The following is an 18,246-nucleotide window of genomic DNA, read 5'->3' as shown; positions in this document are numbered from 1 at the left end:
CACAGATGGTAAAGTTGGGGTTCACAAAGGCCCAGGGATCCACACAGGGCGGCCCAGTAAATCAGAGGCAGAGTCATGATTGGAAAATAAGCCTTAGCTCAGAATTCTCTTACCCAGAAGGCGGGGGCCCCTCTTCCCTAGTAGCGTTCCTCAGACACGGCAGCAAGCGGGGTCTCTCTCACGAACTGTCCCCCCCATATGCAGGGTGCTGGATGCCTGCACGCTGGCCCTTCCACCTTCTCAAGCCTCAGCCTGCTCCTCTGTCAGGTGGATGCCTAAGCCCTCTGCCTCCCTCAGAGCTAATGGATGGAGGGGTGTCTCACTGGCCCCAAAGCTCTGTGAATGTGAGAGGCTATTAGGAGCAAAATGAAAGCACGCCCCCATCTTCGGGCGGTGTGTGGGTGCCCAGGTGTTCTCTCTCCCCAACATTGCCCCACCGAGCCTCCTGACCACTGAGCCAGGGAAGGCTGGGATTGCTGAACACACTTGGCGGATGTTAGAGCTTGTATCCCGTGAGGAAACCTCAGCACCCAGGACCCCGGTACCTCAGTGTGGGGAACAGCCTCTGGGCCCCGTGTCCCCTGGCCCAGGCCCAGTTCCTGATACACACCATGGGGGTAAGAGGGGGCAGTGGGCCAGCTCTCACCCGTCCCTCTGCCCACCTGGCTGGCCCCTAGAGCCCCTCCCCCCAGCCCAACACAGCCCTTGAGTTGATTTCAGATCCCAGTTTCTAGAGAAAGACGGGCTGCACTCTATCCGGGCTTCCTCCCTCCCTCCTCCTCTCTCAAGTAAAATCTCCTTCTGTACCACTCAGTGATTGCACAGGCTGCAGGGCAATTCTCTGCCTCCTTACCCTCTCCTGGAAGTGGGATCCAAAACCCAGAGAATGTCAAAGGCTGGAGGAGGCATCCTCCTTCCCTGCCTCCTGGAACCTGACCCCTTCCGCCTCTAATCTGGTCTTTGGAGAAGGTGGGTTCTGCCAGGAGCTCGGGCTCAGCTGCCCAGACCCACTCTGACCCCGAAGCTGACATTACTACAGCCCACCTCCTGACAAGCGCCTGTGCTCCTAAGGTCTGGGCTTTTATTTCTCGCATCTCCTGGGAAGAAGGAGGGTGGGGGTCAGGGAGGAGTGAGTGAGCCAGTCTCTGGGTTCTACCTCAACCTTCTAGGGGACCTGGAATCAAGATCCTGGCTTATCTGAACCCCATGCAGAGTGAGACCTTTGTCCAGTAGCATCGAGGGGCCCCAGAAGCCCCTGCCCAGGGCCCTGGGGACTCGGGCCCACACCCTGCCCAGCTGTTGCCCACCAGGTGGGAGAGGAGCAACTGCTCTTACATCCGTAGCCAGCCCTACCTTGGCCTCCTAGAAGGCCAGCAGTGACCAGGCAGGCTCACCGAGTAGGACGCCAGGAAGCCCTCGAGAGGCACACGCTCTCCTCTCCAGCCGGGCAGTCGAGGTCCTGCCGAAGGACATCCAAAGGCTCCGATGTCCCCTTGCAGGACCGCCTCAGCGGCCTTGGCAAGTCACCCTGCCAGGGATCTGGAGTGGGCTCCTGGAATGGGGGCTCAGCTGGTGGGTGGTGACTGTAGTGTCCCAGCCGGCCGGGAGGCTGGGCCCTGTGGGCATCTTCCTGGCTTCTCCCCAAAGAAGAGGAGCCCGGTCAGGCCCCTCCCCCAAGCTGGACCAGCTCCAGACAAAAGGTAAACATGTGGCAGTCCCTAGCGGCGGCTTCAGCCTGCCTCACCTTGGAGAACAATGATCCCAGCAGCAGTCCCTGCTGAAGGCCCACTGTGTGCCAGGCTTGTCACTGTGTCTTCACGCGTGCCATCTTATTGCATCCCCACAGCAACTGCCTTGATTTCCAGACTACGGAAGGAAGCGTTGCGTGGCCAGCTCCAGAGCCCGGGCCGTGTGCAGGGCGCCGCCCTACCTGCCCCACTGGGCACCCAGCGCGCGGAGCAGGAGCCCCGGGTGCCCCGCGATGTACCCTGGCCTTTTTAACCCCTGCATCAGAGGCGTGGAGCCTCGTTCTCTTCCGGTACAAGCATCCTTCACCCTAGGCCCATCCACAGCCTTCCTAAGGTCCTGCAAGCTCCTGACATTGCCCGCAACATTTCGTAGATTTGTGCATTTCTCTGGAGAATGTAGACTTGGACTTTCATCAGATTCCTGGAGGAATACGCGACCTAAAAAAGGTTAGGAGTCCATATAGTTCTAGAAGGAAGAGGTCTGAAATCGATCCGACACGGACTGGCCATGCCTACCACCCTCGGTTTGCCTGTCATGGCCACACCAGAGCTCCCTGTCACCTGGCATTCTGCCCCTGCCCCGGTCCTGGCCGGCAGTGGGGTCGAGAAGGCTCGCAAAGGCTCTCTGCACCAAGTCACCACCACCCCACCCCAGCCCACCCCCAGCTCCCAGTCTTCATGATATCCATCTCCTCTTGGGGCAAAACATCACTTTTATTTTCACTTGAAGCGCCTGAGTCACATCTCAACTCCATTTCACTGCATCCTGTGACGCAGCCCTCCCAGCACCGAGCCTTGGTCATCCCCTGAAGGGCAGCTCCTAGCTAATGGGGGAATCCTGGCGTTCCAGGGGGGCACAGGACCCCCGCCGAGCAGGGGCCCATCACACTTTAGCAGACAGGGTCAGTCCTCTGGAGCGGCCTCCTGCCTGCTGCCCACCCCTGCCCCCAGCATAGAAACACACTCAGAAACGCAGGAAGTCTGCAGACAAGAGTGACCACACACCTGCACGTGGGTGTGTGTCTGTACAGGGGACCTGGTGTGTACCTGTGAGTGTCAGGATAGCCTGGTATGTGAGTGTGAGTGTGTGTGTGTGTGCAGGCAGCCTACTTGTCCACGGCCACAGGCCCACCTCCCACACATATGCAAACACCAGCATGAGCTCACACATGCCTTCAACACCCACACTCCCACCCGAGCCTTTGGCCCCGGCCTCACACGCACGCACATAAACCTTCCCGTGTGCATGGCCCCCCATCCTCGTGCAAATGTGCGTGTCTGGACCTCATAGGGATACCACCGTGCCCAAGTCCCACACGTGAACCCTTACACAGCCATATATTTGCACAGACCCAGACCTCACACACATGCTCTGGCTGATGTGCACACAGCTCTGACCTGCCACACGTGTGCATGCACAGTGACGCACATTCACACCTGCACTCCCGTGCAAACCGGCCAATGGGACCCCGTGGGCCCCTTGCACGCATCCACGCTTGCAGGCCTTTCACATGAGGCACACACCAGCACCTCCTCCTGGTGCACACATGTGAACACTTGCATACTCTCTCAGAGCACACAGGCGTACCCCGGAGTCAGTCCTTACACAGCACCCGTCAAAATGCCCCTTTGGATGTGTACATCCGGACCTCACACGGGCACGTACCTGCTGCCAGGGCCCTTCCCCCCTGCACTCCTGCTGCCCTAGCAAATGGCCACCCTGGGCAGGCGAGCCGCTTTGCCCGAGGGGCGAACTCTGTCTCCAAACTGTACCCCTCCCCTGAGCCCTCCCCGGAGCTTCCCCAGACCTAGCTGGGGGTGCCCAGTGCGCTTCCTGACACTCCACGACGCTAAGGGGCTATCTTCTCCCCCATCCTCCCACCCTTCTCCCCACACCAGTCATCAGGGGCATAAAATGAGCTCTGGGGCCGGACAACTTTGCCAAGGGACCAGAGCCGGTATAGCACTGGCCCCTGAAATGATAGTGTTCCCCCCAACTTGCCTGAGCGCCCCTCCCTGTCTCTCCACACCCAGGGAGCCCCACCAGTCCCTCAGTTATTCAGCCCTGCCTTACTGACGCCCTCCCTCCAAGAGGAGCTGGGAGGAGGGAGGGGAGGAGGGAGGGGATGCGCTTTCACGGAGAAGTTGGCCACTCTGCACAGTCGCCGGTGGTGCCTAAAGTCAGGAGGGACTACCTGGGAGATGGTGAACTCTCTCCCATCAGAGGTGTCCAAGTTGAGGCCAGATGAACACCTCAAGAGAAAGTCAGCAGGGGGGTTCTGGCTTTGGACTCGGCTGCCTGGGAAGATCCCTTTTTAACCCTGAGTTTCTAAAAATCTGTGTGTGCCCAGTCATGTGCAATCGGGCGTGTGTGCATGCGTGCGTGCATGCACACTGGCATGCACCACCAACCCTTCACCCCTACACACACTCACCCGGCTGGCTGTGGCACATCTGGGCACACATAAACATGCCTACACCCAGCTCTGGGCACTCGGCACAGGCAAGTATCCCCCCAAACATGCAGACTCCCTCCCCGTGTGTGTGCACAGGAAGCACACAGGTGCACATCCCCTGCCCGTGACGCTGACCCCCTGCACCCTCCAGAACTCTCTGAGGTACAACTCACTTTCCCAGTTCCTCGAAGAGCTGGTACTCTTCCGTGAAGCGGGTGCAGGTGATGGTGGCCATCCTGGCTCTGGGCGGGCAGGCGAGGCGTGGGGCTGGAGGACCAGACCTGGGGCTCTGCTACTCTGCTCCCGGAACTAGGGGCCACTCGCGGCCCTGTGCTGCCGAGTGCGAACCGAGAACCAGCCTGACTGACGAGCCCAGGGCTTCTGAGCAGGGCACTGTGGCTGCTCACAGCCTCGCGAGCCTTCGTCAGCATCCAGGTCCCCATGGCAACCACCTCCGAAACGCCCTGTTCCCGTTGCCCGGGTAACTGCCCCCCCAACACCTGCCTGCCTTCCACTGCGAAACCGGCTCCGGGACGCCCTGGACCTAACCACACACAATACTGCAGGCCTGTGTGGGCCCAGGGGCAGGTGGACACGGCACCCCCGAGGTGATGGACCGACAGAGGGGTCTGGGGAGGGGGAGAAGAACAAACTTAGTCCACAAGTGATCTTCTCTCTTCCCACCTCCCCCACCTCCAACTGTGGGTCCCTTGTAGCAGACAGGATGGGATTAAGTGGGGCAAAAAGGCAGTTGCCATGGTAACGGCCAGTGGGTGCCACATTCTGGGATGGTCCCCAGGAAAGACAGGATGCAGTTACCCTGGCAACTTCATCTCCTCTGGAGAGACAGGTATTGCCCCGTTGCCCTGGCAACAGCAGGGTTCTAAGGTTTACAGGAAGCGATGGCTAATTCATTGGGATCTCTCTCCCAGTGGATCACTGTAGTCTGTCACTGTCTCTCTGCTCCCCTCTGTATTTCGTTTCTGCCTCTGCCTCTGTCTTCCTCATTCTCTGCCACCTCGTCCGTCCCACTGGCGCTCTAGCTTGAGGGACAAGTGCATTGGAGACATCGGGATTCTGGAGAGAATGGCCCTGCCCGCCTGTTCACCCCCACCCCTCTCCTCCATCCCGTGCCCCCAGAGGGACCATGGAGATCTGGTCTCCTGGGGCTCACGTCCCAGTTTCGGCTTATGCTTCAAGTCAAGGTGAAAGAGGCGGAGGCGGCAGTGGGGAGGGAAGCATGGCCTGGCATGGCGGGGAGTGGCCATGGGCCTGCCCTGGAATCCTCATTCCCTCTTCCTCATTCCCGTTTTCCCTGCCAAGTTCAACTCTTCAGGGCAGCAGCCAGATCCGGGGCCCCAAGATCTCACCCAAGCCCTGGGCGGGGCGGGGGGGGCGGTTCGGAAGGAAAAGGCCTGGAGTTTAAGGATCTGAGTTCAACTCCAGCTCTGATGTTCATGAGCTGTGTGACTCTGGAAAAGTCACTGCCCCTCTCTGAGCCTCCAGCGCCCTTTCTGCAAAACAGAACAAAGCTGCCACTGCAGAGGAAGGCTGTGAAGAAGGAGTGGGCTAAGGGCTGTGGAAGCCTTTGGGAAGTATGTAAACATGAGGTCTCTTTTTAGTTTCTGGAAGAGGAAAAGGAAGGTCTAAAGCGGGACCATGGCCACCCCCATCACTCTAGCTTGGACTCAGAATTTCACACCCACCTCCTCCACTCAAGCTCATTTCACAGTCCACCAGGCTGAGGTCTCATGCCAGTATTTGCCCACGAGGAGCCCAGGTGGGATAAAAGGATCCAGGATCCCAACCCTCTGAGTTGCTAACCCACCCCTCTGAACCTTTCAACTGCCTTACTGGTCACCTCACTTGCTGGACACGTTGTCTGCTTGTTGGTAATCCCCAACCCTAGCAGGTCCCTGACTCACTTGACCTTAGGTCCAGGGGCCCCTGGAGACATCTGGGTTCCCTCTCCCACAATTCTGCCCCTCTTCCTGGGCATCAGGGGTGCGACAGAATGATGGGGCTGGCTCTCCAATGCGGGATGCAGCCACTTCTTCCCAGGAGAGAAACGGGAGGGAGGCCAAGGGGAAGGAGGGGAGGCGAGCTAGGGAGGAGGGGTAATGGCTTGGCCACTAATTGCACCATTACCACCTTCAGAAAAAGGAAAAACCACTCAGTTTTGTTTCTGCGCACAATATGCTTCCCGCTCCTGCCGCCAACGTTGCAATTCAGAGGCAGAGAGGCCTTTGCTTGGGGGCTGCACAGCTGGTGGGAGCGGGCTGGGCACGGAAAGCGGAAAACCGCCAGAGGTGAGAGGCAGATGCGGGGAAAGTGGGGGAAGGACTGCACGGCCACCTCCCCGCCCAGACCCTCTAGCCCTTCCCAGGAGATGGCGCCCACTCGCGAAGGCACTGCAACAGCCCTTAGTGACTGCTGAGGCCACCTCAGTCACTGTCCAGGGGAGAGGAGAAGGACTTCACCATCTATGGGCTGTGTGATTTTGGATGGGGAGCCTAACTTCTCTGTGCCTCGGTTTCTTCATCTGCAAAATAGAGTTACTAATATTCCCTACCTCCAGGGCTGTTTAAGGATGAAATGAGACGAGCAGGTGAGCACAGCAGCTGACACACTGCGAATGCTCAGAGATGGGAAATTATTACTAGTAAGAGACTCAGAAGCCTTCCCTCCTCACACTGCTCTGTCTGAATCCTGGAAGCACGCACCACCATCCTTGTTCCTAGCACTTTGGTGCCAGTGCTGTTCTCTGAGTCCCCACTGGAGTTGAGTTCCTGGTTTGAGAATCACCCGGCCCCATCCTGGGTGACAGCAATGCCTGTAGAACAAAGGACTGGGGGGCGCCTGGGTGGCTCAGGTCATGATCCCAGGGTCCTGGGATCGAGCCCCACATCGGGCTCCCTGCTCCCTGGGAAGCCTGCTTCTCCCTCTCCCACTCCCCCTGCTTGTGGTCCCTCTCTTGCTGTGTCTCTCTGTCAAATAAATAAATACATAAAATCTTTAAAAAAAAAAAAAAAGGACTGGGGCTAGGAGGAGAGGGCTCACAAGACCCCTAGCTCACTTAAAGGGGCTTTAGAAATTAACACATAAAACAAATGACAAGTGTGCCCTGAGGCTGTATGAATGGGTGTCTGAAGTTCTGAACAAAGGAGGTGAAAGTCCTGCTCCTCGGGGAGCTGACCTGACCACTCTTGCTCTGGCTTGGCTGGCCCCATCCCCAGCCCCCACTGGTGAAGAGAAGCACGTAGAAAGCAGAGCACCTCGCGGGAGGGCGGGAGGGCGGGAGGTCGTGCCCTCAGGTCACTGGAAGAGCTAGGGGGACAGAGGCTAATGGCCAGCTCTCTCCCTGTCTCTGACAGCGACCACGGAGGTGGCCTATGTGGCTTCAGGGAGCAAGGGCAACCTGGCCCCGTACCACTCCGTTCCGCCCCCTACCCCAGTCTGTCTTCCTTCCCTACTCTATCTCCTCTTTCAGCCCCCCTTTCTCCTCTCCTTTTTCTCTTTCCCACCTTTCCCCACTTTCCTCCTTCCCTTGAGCACTTTCTTCTCAATCCTCCCTATCCTTCCGGTGCTTTTCACCTCCTTTCTTATTTCTACCTCTCTCCCTCCTGCGTCTTCTCTCCCTCCCTGGCCCAGACCCTGTGCACGGGGGTGGGACACGATGCGCAGGACCTGGAGCCAGAGAGATGGCTGGAGAGGAGGGAGAAGACCAAAAAGGTCTCCTTGGCAACTCTCTCTTACGCATACACCCGCTTGGAACCTTCCAGAGCTTAGCTCAGGGGGGTGGCACTGCCTCAGACAGCCCCCCCATCCTGAATGTGACCACAGCCCCGCATGACAGCTAGCTCACCGCCTCGCCCGTGCCTGGCGGTGGCCGGCATTAGAAAAGCACACCTGCCTCTGGGACGCGGAGAGAATGAGCCCATGATTGCATGGGGGGACTGTTCCTGACAGACAGGTGTCGGGGGGCATCAGAGCCCCGGGTAGCCCTGTGCCAGCCCACTCACACTCCACCTTGCACAGCCCACACACACACATTCACATGCCCAAGCGCCTCAGGGTCCTGCAGGGCCTGGGCAGGTGCCACAGAAAACGTGCCATCGGAAGGGTCCCCACGAGGCCTGTCCCACTAAGGGCAGTGAGCATGGGGGGCAGAATCGGTGGAAAGTGGGCCAAGAGAGAAATGATCCTGCAGAGGGTCTAGGTGGAGGGTGATGTGGTTAATTAATGGCAGTAAGTAACATCAGGCTTACACTTGGGAGAGAAGTCAGGGGTCAGGGAGCAGCACTGTCCCCTGAGGGGTCCCACATAGGAGGCACTGCTTGCAGAGCAGAAGGAAGCCGGGAGCCGGGGGACAGAGGACCGTGGCTGCTGGGCCGACGTCAGCACAGCACAGCCTGCAGTTAGAGGACCCAAGTTCAAGTCCAGCTGTTGGTTAGGAGTGTTTATGGCAGGTCTTTTCCTCACTGGGGCCTCCACTTCCTCCTAAGAAATACAGGGACAAGATGTTCCTTCACTGACTCCAAAAATATGAAAAATAGTTATTTCTGCTTTAGAGCCAGGCCCCGTGCTAAGCATCCCGCCCTTACACCTCACACCACGTATCGGTGGGGCGGGCTCAGGCAGTGCCTATCTTGCAGAGATGTGACAGGACTCACCCGTGTACGGTCTGAGTGACTTCTGTACCTCTGCCTTATGTTCTCTGGCCTACATAAGGGCTGGAAGGACCCTGACAGAGCCCAGGCCCCATACAGATGGAGACCAAGGCCCAGAGAGAGGAAGCTGCCCTCCCTCAGGAGCAGAAGTCAGCGGCAGAGTCAGGACATAATCCAGAATTCCTGATTCCCCGAACAGTGCTCCTTCCCCTACCCTGCTCTGCCCACTCTCTTTCTGGCACTGCAGGGCTGCTTGCCTAAGTCCCAAGGGAGCCAATAGGTACCAAGGGAAAGGAAGAAACACTGCCAAGGCCCAGGGTGGGGCTCAGAGCCCTGCCCCTCCAGCCAGGTCCGGGGCTCCCTCCTGGTTCCTGGGGGACCAGTCATGCTTGCCCGAGACTCCACAGGCAGGGCCCAGCTTGGATAGGGCCACCCCTGGCTCTACCCTGGCTGGCTGGCAGATCTGCTGCCATCTGATTCAGCCAAGGGGTAAACCGAGGGTCTGTCTGGCATCTCTAGGCTCCACTCCCTCAGATCTGTGACCCAAGGGGCCAGAGCTGCCTCTGGTCTGCCCTTCTCCCCTCCCCCTCCCCACCGCAGGTGGTATAAACACTGCCAGCAATACCAGTCAGGGGCCTGATGCAGAGCCCAAAGCCTGGCTGGGGGGGACTCAGGGGCCACAGGAGACAGGAGGAAGGGTAGGAGCCATGCTGTCTGCTGGGCAGAATAGAAACCACAAGCAGGCTGAGCCTCTCATCACCATGCCCTAGTCCTGGTGGCTCCTGATCCCAATGCCCTCCACCCATCTCAGCCGTGGGCCAGCTGCCAGCACCCGGGGTAAGCAGGTTTGCGGACGGCTGGACTATGGACCAGGTTGCAGGCTGAAGCTTCAGTGGGGCTCCTGGGCTGTCTGCCGGGTTCTGGGTTAGGTAGGACTCTGAACCAGGCAAGCTCTAGGCTGGGTTTGAGATTCCACCGAGCTTCCTCCTAGGTGCGGGCCCCAGCCCCAGCTGGATTCTCTCTGTCTGAGGCCAGGTTAGCCACCGGGGATAGGCTGTGGTGTCTAGGGAAGCGCAGAAAAGGGCCTTTTATGGTCCTGCTCTTATGGCCCCAAAGGGCAGGGGCCTGGGAAGAGAAGCAGGGTTGGAGCGCGAAGTTAGGCCACCTAAAGCAGGGCCAACTCAGCGGTCTTGGGAGAGGCCTCCATTCAACTGGTGCAAGCCTGGAGCTGCAGGGGAGTCCTGGCTCCATGCCATTGCCATTCTGGAAGGGCACAGTCCATACAGCTAGGAGAAGCACCCGGTAGAGCCTGGAGTATCCTGGGTCATGGGCAGACTATGAACAATCCATCTGTGGGATATGCTGGGCTTGGGGCACCGTCCCAATGGACGACCTTTTCAGAGTCTCCCTCCTGAGCAGGCAGAAGTGCTAGGGGTGGCCGGAATCCAGAGGCCTCCGCCAGTCCTGGCCCCTGCCCCACACAGCGCAGGCATCAACATCCTGGAGACAGAGAAAGCTCCCCCTGGGGGGCAGAGGAAGGGGCCCAGGACATGGTCAGTCACCTCCGCCCTGCAGCCCCAGGCCAGACTCTCACTGCCGGGCCCAGCTACCTCTGCAGAGGGGATGCACTCTGGAACCCGTACCCAAACCCCCTCCACTGCACCGCACCCACCCCACCCCACCCGTCCTGCTCATCCACAAGCTGACGAGTCCTAACAGGCCTCCTTTGCCAGTGACAAAAATAACTATTTTCAAAATTCACAGCAGGGCTTTCGCCTACACATGCTGCACCGACTGGAACCTGAAGGGAGATATGCAGAACACAGTGTGTGGATGAAGGCACGCTATGCAGCAAGCAGGCTCTGAACCCCCCAGGCCCCTCCTCCCACCACTCAGCCTGTGCTCCCCAACACACACACACGCAGGGGTCCCCAGAACACCAAGTCGGAAGGGCTCTTAAATCATCTATTGTACCCAGGGGGACACTGAGGCCCAGAGAGGGTCCGGGATTTGCCAGAGGTCACCCAGTGACCTGTGGCAGGACTGTGCCAGAACCCATACATCCTGCTTCCTGGGCAGGCTGCCCACCTCCTCTCCCACTCACTCGGTCAATGGTGAGCTCCTACGCGCCCTCAGGATGCACATGCCCACACCCTTGTGCTCACAGATAGCCCTGCAGCCCTGGCGTCCATGTGACTGCATTTTAATCAAGTTCATGGGCTCCTCCACAACCATTACCTTGGCCAGTTCTCTATAGCCCTGTGAGGTAGGCAGAGCTAGGGCTGACATCCCCATTTGCAGATGGGGAAATCGAGGCCCGAAGGGGAAGGATTGGGTCCAAGGTCAAAGCAGCGCCCAGTGTCCTGATTGTTGGTTCAGAGCCTCTTTTCACAGCTTTTCCCACCACCGTTGATCCTGCAGCGGCTAAAAGCTGGGTCAATCCTCTGGGTGGTGGGGGCCGGAAGGGGAGCTTTCTCCCACAGCCCCCAGCACTAGTCTGGCCTCAGGACTGGCCCAATCCATGGGAGGACCAGGAAGGTTAGGCCCCATCCCTGCACCTCCACTCTCAGCACTCAGATGATTCCTTAAGAGAGTTGGCCGGACCGCCATGCCTCAGTGAGGGTCCAAGCCTAGAGTTACCTCCTTGTGGCCCCTCACCCAAGCAGTAGCACAGAGGTGCAGGCTTCAAGGGTGAGGCCTTCAATGAGCTGGGAGGTGGCAAGGTCAATGGGAACTCCATCATGGCCCCAGGCACCAGGTTCACACCACGGAGCCACCAAGTCATTAGAGCTCATTACAGACCAGGAAACTGAGGCCCTGAGAGCTCACGCAGGCCACTTGAGGTCACAGAGCAAGTCAACGGAGAGGCAAGACTGGAATCCAGGTACCCCAGTCTAGTTTATTCTGCCCCAAGCCAAGCTCCCCACCCTTCAACTGAGGGTCTCTGTGCCTTCCATTTCCCGGCAACTGGGGACTTGACCTCAGGCCCCTCCGTGGGGAGGGGCAGGCTCAGGCTTGAATGGGGAAGTACATCTAGGGGGACAGAGATCCTCACCTCCCCCCCATCAGATCCGCTGGGACATCAGCCTGGTGTTGAGTTTACGAAAAAAGGATCGCAGCTTGCAAATCTTGCATTTTTTCTTGCGGCGCCCTCGGGAGAAGCTTCGAGCCCTGCTTGCCTCTTCCTCGTCTTCCTCGTCTTCCTCATCACTGGCCCAGGGCCCCCAAGCACCCCCATTAAAGTCGGGATGGGCCCGGGGATTCTCAGCTGGGTAGCGCACCGGGATGGCCGTGCGGTTATAGTCCACCAGACGGGCCAGCAGGGCACGGACCACATCGGGGCGCTGGCCAGCCAGGTCCTCCCGTTCATAGGGGTCAGCGCTGATATTGAAGAGCCACACCGCCTGGCGGGCACTGGCCATGCGCTCGAGGTTCCACCAGCTGCCGGGAAAGGCGGCCAGCGTCTGCGGTGGGATCCAATCCCCATAGCCAGGGTCCCCCGTGAGCAGCTTCCACTCGCCCACGCGGATGGCAGCCTGCACGGCGGTGTTCCAGATGCCAAAGCCAGCCTCCAGGGAGCCGTGCCGGGCATGGTTGTAGAGGGGGTCGATGTTGTGCAGGATCTCTGTGCGCGGCGAGGCCCGGCCCTCGCTGATGGCTGGCCACACGTCGTAGCCGTCTAGCCCGTCGGCCCCCGAGGCGGTGCCACCTGCCAGACCTACCAGGGTCGGGTACCAGTCAGTGATGTGCACCAGCTCCCGGCTCGTCCGGCGCTTTCGCTTGAGCAGGGGGCTGTGCACGAAGCCGAGGCCACGCACGCCCCCTTCCCAGTAAGTGCCCTTGCGTCCTCGCAGTGGCCAGTTGCTGCCCCCCGAGAAGGTCTGGCCCCCGTTGTCACTGGAGAAAACGATGACACTGTTGTTGTAGAAACCATAGCGCTTGAGCGCCCAGGTGATGTTGTGCACGGCCTCGTCCATGCAGGTTACCATGGCGGCGTACTTGCGCCGGGCCACGTTGCCCATGGAGCGGTAGCGGTACAGGTACTCTCGCGGGGACTGCAGGGGCGTGTGCACCGCCTGGAAGGCCACATAGAGGAAGAGGGGCCGCCGGGGGCTGTGGCTAGCGAGGATGTGGCTGACCCGCTGGGCATAGAGCATGGTGGAGTACTGGCCGCTGAGGCCCCAGGCCACGCTCTCGCCCTCGTGCAGGTCAAAGCCGCACACGCCGGGACCGTCGCAGTTGTCATAAGTGTAGTAGTCCACGTTGCCGGTGAGCGAGCCCAGGAAGGTGTCGAAGCCCCGGCGGGTGGGCAGGCACTCCTTGCGGTAGAAGCCCAGGTGCCACTTGCCCACCATGTGGGTGGAGTAACCGGCCTCCTGCAGCTTCTGGGGCAGTGTCACCTGGTCCAGGGGCAGGCAGTTGGGCTGCCGAGGGCGGATGATGGAGTGCTGAAGTCCTGTGTGGATCTGGTACCTGGTGGGAAGAGGGGAGGGTGTGGAAGGCACAGGGGAGCTAAAACCACTGTTCGGGCCGACCACGCCCCCATTCCCTCCCTGAGGGGGGCTCTGGTCCCAGCACTCCCAGAAAACGCACAGTAGGCAGCATGTGAGAAGCACTCCAAATGCATTATCTCAGGGAGTCCTCAAAATCAATGGAAGCAGGTATTTACTGTCATTTTACAGAGGAGGAGACTGAAGCTCGAGATGGTTAAACCACTCACCCAGGATCACGCAGCTAGGAAGATGGGGGAGTTAAGAGTCAAACCCAGTTTATTCATGACGACAAAATAATAATAGCTAACACCACGTACTCTCTTGTGTGCTCAGCATTGTGCTAAGCCCTTTATATGAATTGTCTCACCAACTCCCCACTAACCTAGGGAGTGCATGCATGTCGTTATCATTCCCATTTTCCAAATAAGGAAACCGAGGCTCAATAAGTTATATCACTTGCCCAGTGATTCAAACAATTAGTAACTGGAGCTGGGATCTATATCCCAGGGGGTCTCCAAAGACCTCAGAATCCCTAAGTTTTAAGCTACTAACTTGCTATTGTGCCTAGAGCAAGTCCTGCTCTCCCAGGCAAACTCATACTCACTCTTCAAAGCCCAGCCGCAATGTTACCCCCTCTGTAAAGTCTCTCCTAACTCTCTCAAAGAATGAGTCACTTTTGCTTCTGGGTTAACATTTAGTATACATGATCATTGTCCCACTTGGCCATGGGATTCTACTCAGTGGTACGTGCTCTTGGGGCCAGTGATATGTAATGGGGCTGTCCTTTACTCAACTTTATATTCCTGGCATTCAGGTGATGTTTAAAGGATACTCAATTACTTATGGAAGGAAGGAAGGAATGCACTCAGGATTTTACAGGCAGAAGGGACCCAAGTCAATTTCTAGTGTATTTACCTTGTCTTAAAAATACAGGTCCAGGGGCGCCTGGGTGTCTCAGTCGGTTAAGTGTCTGACTTTCGCTCAGGTCATGATCTCAGAATCCTGGGATCGAACCCCTAGTGGAGCCCTGCATCAGGCTCTGCACTCAGCGGGGAGTCTGCTTGTTCCTCTCCTTCTCCCTCTGCCCCTCCCCCTGCTTGTGCTCTCTCTCTCAAATAAATAAATAAAATCTTAAAAAAAAGAAAAGAAAAGAAAAATGCGTGTCCACAGGAGGGGAAGGGCCTTGCTCAAGGTCACTCAGTGGTCAGGGGCAAAACCAGGACTTGAACATAAGTCCAAGCAGAGTCCAAGCACAGACTCTTTTTCAGCAAACTAGGCTGCCGTGTCTCTTCCCTCATGGTGGCTTCAGTGTGCTCACATAGAGGGGTGAGTTCAGTAGAACGGGAGATCTCTGAAAACCTTCCAGTTCCCAAATTTTATGAGACCAGTTCTCATGTGCCTGCCTATAAATTCATGCGGCCCCTGGATCTGGGTCACTCACCCAGACTAATGCTCTGAGGCAGGAGCAAATGGTTAGCAGAATCCTGCATTCCTCATCTATTCATTCAAATCCCTTCTGCGGTCAAGGCCCCCATGTGATCTGCGTGTGGTGTCCAGCCTTTACTCAAGTCTTAAAAGCCCAGAGTAAATAAGAAGCCTGGAACTTCACAAGGGTCTTAGAATCCTACACCTTTTTCTCACCCCAGGGGAACTGGAGTTAAGCCAAGACCTGAATACCTGACACCTTTAACCCAGGCACTAGGATGGGCTCTCCTGTTTTTGGTTTCCTTAACTTAGAGCTGTTATCGTTGTTAGCCATCATTAGCCACTATGGCCATTTTTACACTTGTCTATATGCCACATATATTATTTCATTCAATCCTCATTAAAAACCTACAGGGAAGACTAGTACTATCCCTATTCTACAGCTGATGAAACTGAGGCTCTCAAAAGTACAGCAACGGGCCCCACTGCAGACAGCTAGCAAGCAGCAGCTCTGAGCTTCGACCCCGGGTCTACACAGCTCGTGCTCAAAACCTCTCGGTGATCCTGGCTCCGCAGACTTCAGTCCAGCTGATGAATGATGCCATTTACTACAAGATGCACCCCAGGCCAAGCAGCGGCAGAGCCTCTTCACAGGGCTGGGCACCACGGAGCACTGGTTTGTAAAGTGGGTGGGCCAGCTAAGAGTCACCGGAGCCCGTCTGCAAGTGGGTAACGTGAGCACCTCTGGCGCTCTCCAGCTTCACCGGACACGACTGGATGCGCTAACGAACGCTAATGAGAGTCGTCAGCACCAGTCCAATGGAGCCAGCGGCAGGGGGCTGAGGGCAGCCGCTGCCCAGCCACGCTCAGCTAACTTCACAGATCAGGGGGCTGGAACGCTGCCCTGCTGGCTGCTCGGGCCCCTGCTTAAACCAAAAGTCACCTCTCGAGAGAGAAATGCTAACTTGTGCACAATTCCTGGGAATGCAGATTCTTTTCCCTCTTCTGGAGGTTAGTCAACATTTGGTCTTCACCACCACTACCAACGCCCCCACCCGCAACACATACACCAGCCCCTCTTCCACACTTCTCCAGTTCTCTCTCTCTCTCCGTTCCTGGAGCTGAATGCTGCGTGTCCGTGTGAAGGAAGAAAAGGCACCTATTCGACTCCCAGCTCTGGGACCCCTGCCAACCACCTGGCCTCTCAGCCCCCTCTCCCACAGACCCTGAAATTGGGCAGAGGCATGAGTTGGGCCCTCCCTGACTCCATGCCTCAGTTTCTCCCACCTGGGAAACAGGGAGAGCAAGGCTCTGGTTCCTGAGATCATACTAATGGCTTCTGGGGGGAACTTGGGAGAAGGCATGCCTTGGACCCCATCCAAGGAGGATTAGCTTCAGCCTTGCCAAAGGATTTTCTCCTAAGTGGCCAGAGTTTGCCTTCCACACCCCCATCTCCTGTTTCCCTGCTCTTTTAATCCTGTAATCCTGCAGACAACTCCTTACGGAGAAAGCAGCACGTCTCCTTGGGGCTCCCAGCCAACTTAGGAGGATTTTGCAGATGAAAAAACAGAGATTTGGAGAAATGAAGTAACTAGCCTAAGGCTCCATAGGTCACGGCATCCTGTGTGTGTCTTTTTGCCCCGCCTCTACGTTCCTTCGTTTCCTTTCCATGCAGCCCTCAGTTCGGGGACCCTAATCCCTCTGGTGACATAGGGACTGCCATTTATTACAGCCGCGCAACTCAACCCATCCTCACCACTCTTTTTCAGGATAAACACTGCTCTCCACTCTATGGACAGACAAGAAAGTGGAGGCTTAGAGAAGTTAAATGACTTGCTCATGGCCTCAGGGTGTGTAATTAGAAACAGCGTTAAAACCTAAGTGTCAGAGACTGCCATGTTCCTCTCACAGAGGGATGCCCAGATGTCTCCTTCACATGGTGCATAGCGCGTGTCCTAGAACATCAGAGGGAGGAGACCTCAAAGATGATCTAAGCCATTCAGTGTACAGTTGGAGAAACTGAGGCCCAGAGAGGGCAAAGGACTTAACTAATGATCACACAAGCGACTGGAGACAGAATTGGCCGAGTCCTGGTTTCCCAGGTCCGAGTGGGGGGAGGGTGGTCTGTGAACGCAGAGGAAATCTACAGACCGGATTTATTTGGGGCTCTTACGGCCCGCCCCAGCAGCCTGGGTCATGCCTACCTGCCAGTGAGAAGTTGGCTCCGCGAAGGCGTGCAGATGGGCTGGATATAGTAATTCTCCAACTTGACACCCTCGGCTGCCAGCCGGTCCAGTGTAGGGGTCTCGATATCTGAGCCATGGTAGCCCACGTCGTGGTAGCCCTGGTCGTCGGTGAGGATGAAGATGATATGGGGAGGCTGGGGTGGAGCGGCCGAAGGCGGCTCCACGCCGGCCTCCCCGGGCCCGTCGGCCACCAGGCTTGGCTTGGCCCAGTCCCAGGACAGGTAGCCGAAGCTGAGCAGGCTGACCAGCGAGAAGCCAGTGAGGGCGTGCATCGCCATGCCGGCCGTCGCGTTCCGGCGCACAGGGTTCCCGGGGCCTCACCGCCTCGCGCGCCCAGGGCGCACGGCCCGCACGCCCGCCGCCTGGCCGGCCTGGACGCTGCGAGATCGTTCAGCGGCCCCGGGGGGCGGCCCAGGGGTTGGTCCAGGACTGGCGGCCGGAACTGCGCGGCCGCAGCGGGGCGCTCTGGGGAGGTCAGGCCCGCGCCGAGCTGCCGCCCGCCGCCTGCGCGCCCGCCCTGCGCCGCGCTCGCTCCCTCTCCCCCAGCTCAGCCGGGCCAGCCTGAGACGCGGCGTGGCTGCTTCCAAAAAGTGCTCTCCACCATCCTCTGACTCTCCCCTTCCTACTAGCCTTCGATTTCTCCCGCCTCCTAATTTCTCTCGCCTCTGCTTTCCCTTCCTCCTCCTCCCGACCCTCCAGCCCCCCGCCCGGCCTCTCGCCCCGCCCGCAGTCCTGAGAACAGTCGGGCTCCCCGCAGGGAGGCGGGCAGGACCCCACCGGGGAACGGGAGGGAGGCACGGGTTGGGCGGGCCTGGGGGGACACCGCGGGAGAGAATGCGAGAAAGTTGTAACATCTGCCGGGGCAGAACCCCAGGTGGAGGGGCGGGACGTGGAGCAGCGGCTCCGCCCCCGGGCGGGAAGCCCAGGCCCGGTCGGCCCTCTGGCTCCGGCCCCCTCCCGGCCCGGGCCGGGGAAAAGGAGGGAGAGGGGCTGCTTGGAATTCAGTGGAACAGCTCCCGAATGGTCCGGTCAGACATTCCAAGATCTTGGAGTCTTAGCATCTTTGCGTGCCAGCCCTGGAAGGGACGCGCCTAGTTTTCTACTCCAACCCAATCGTTCTACAGTTGGAGAAACTGAGGCCCTGAGATAGGTGGGAACTCGTGTAAGTCACAGGGCATGTCAGTAGCTTCTTCCCTGGGGCTCAGCGG

At 58.3% G+C, this 18,246-nt stretch overlaps 2 protein-coding genes across 2 annotated transcripts in view; both read right to left on the bottom strand.

Annotated features, from left to right (window-relative positions):
- CAMK2A (calcium/calmodulin dependent protein kinase II alpha) overlaps positions 1-5,268 on the bottom strand; it is a 62,537-nt gene extending 57,269 nt beyond the window's left edge. Inside the window, exon 1 of the mRNA XM_045902830.3 lies at positions 4,378-5,268. Within this exon, the coding sequence (XP_045758786.1) occupies positions 4,378-4,439 (62 nt within the window). The 5' untranslated portion in view covers positions 4,440-5,268. The remainder of the gene's footprint in view (positions 1-4,377) is intronic.
- A 6,480-nt stretch (positions 5,269-11,748) lies between these two features.
- On the bottom strand, positions 11,749-17,907 carry ARSI (arylsulfatase family member I). Its single transcript, XM_045902810.3, has 2 exons — positions 16,997-17,907; positions 11,749-13,347 (listed from the first exon to the last, which is right to left on the bottom strand). The coding sequence occupies exons 1-2, from the start codon at positions 17,314-17,316 to the stop codon at positions 11,940-11,942; spliced, it is 1,728 nt and encodes a 575-aa protein (XP_045758766.1). The 5' UTR covers positions 17,317-17,907; the 3' UTR covers positions 11,749-11,939.
- Positions 17,908-18,246: the final 339 nt, after the last annotated feature.

This window comes from Mirounga angustirostris, unplaced genomic scaffold (assembly GCF_029215605.1).
Source record: "Mirounga angustirostris isolate CCGP_5_RB_7025 unplaced genomic scaffold, mMirAng1.0.hap1 SCAF_7, whole genome shotgun sequence".
NCBI lineage: Eukaryota > Metazoa > Chordata > Mammalia > Carnivora > Phocidae > Mirounga > Mirounga angustirostris.
Note: the sequence above shows the minus strand (reverse complement) of the source record. Positions and strands in the feature narration are given on the sequence as shown.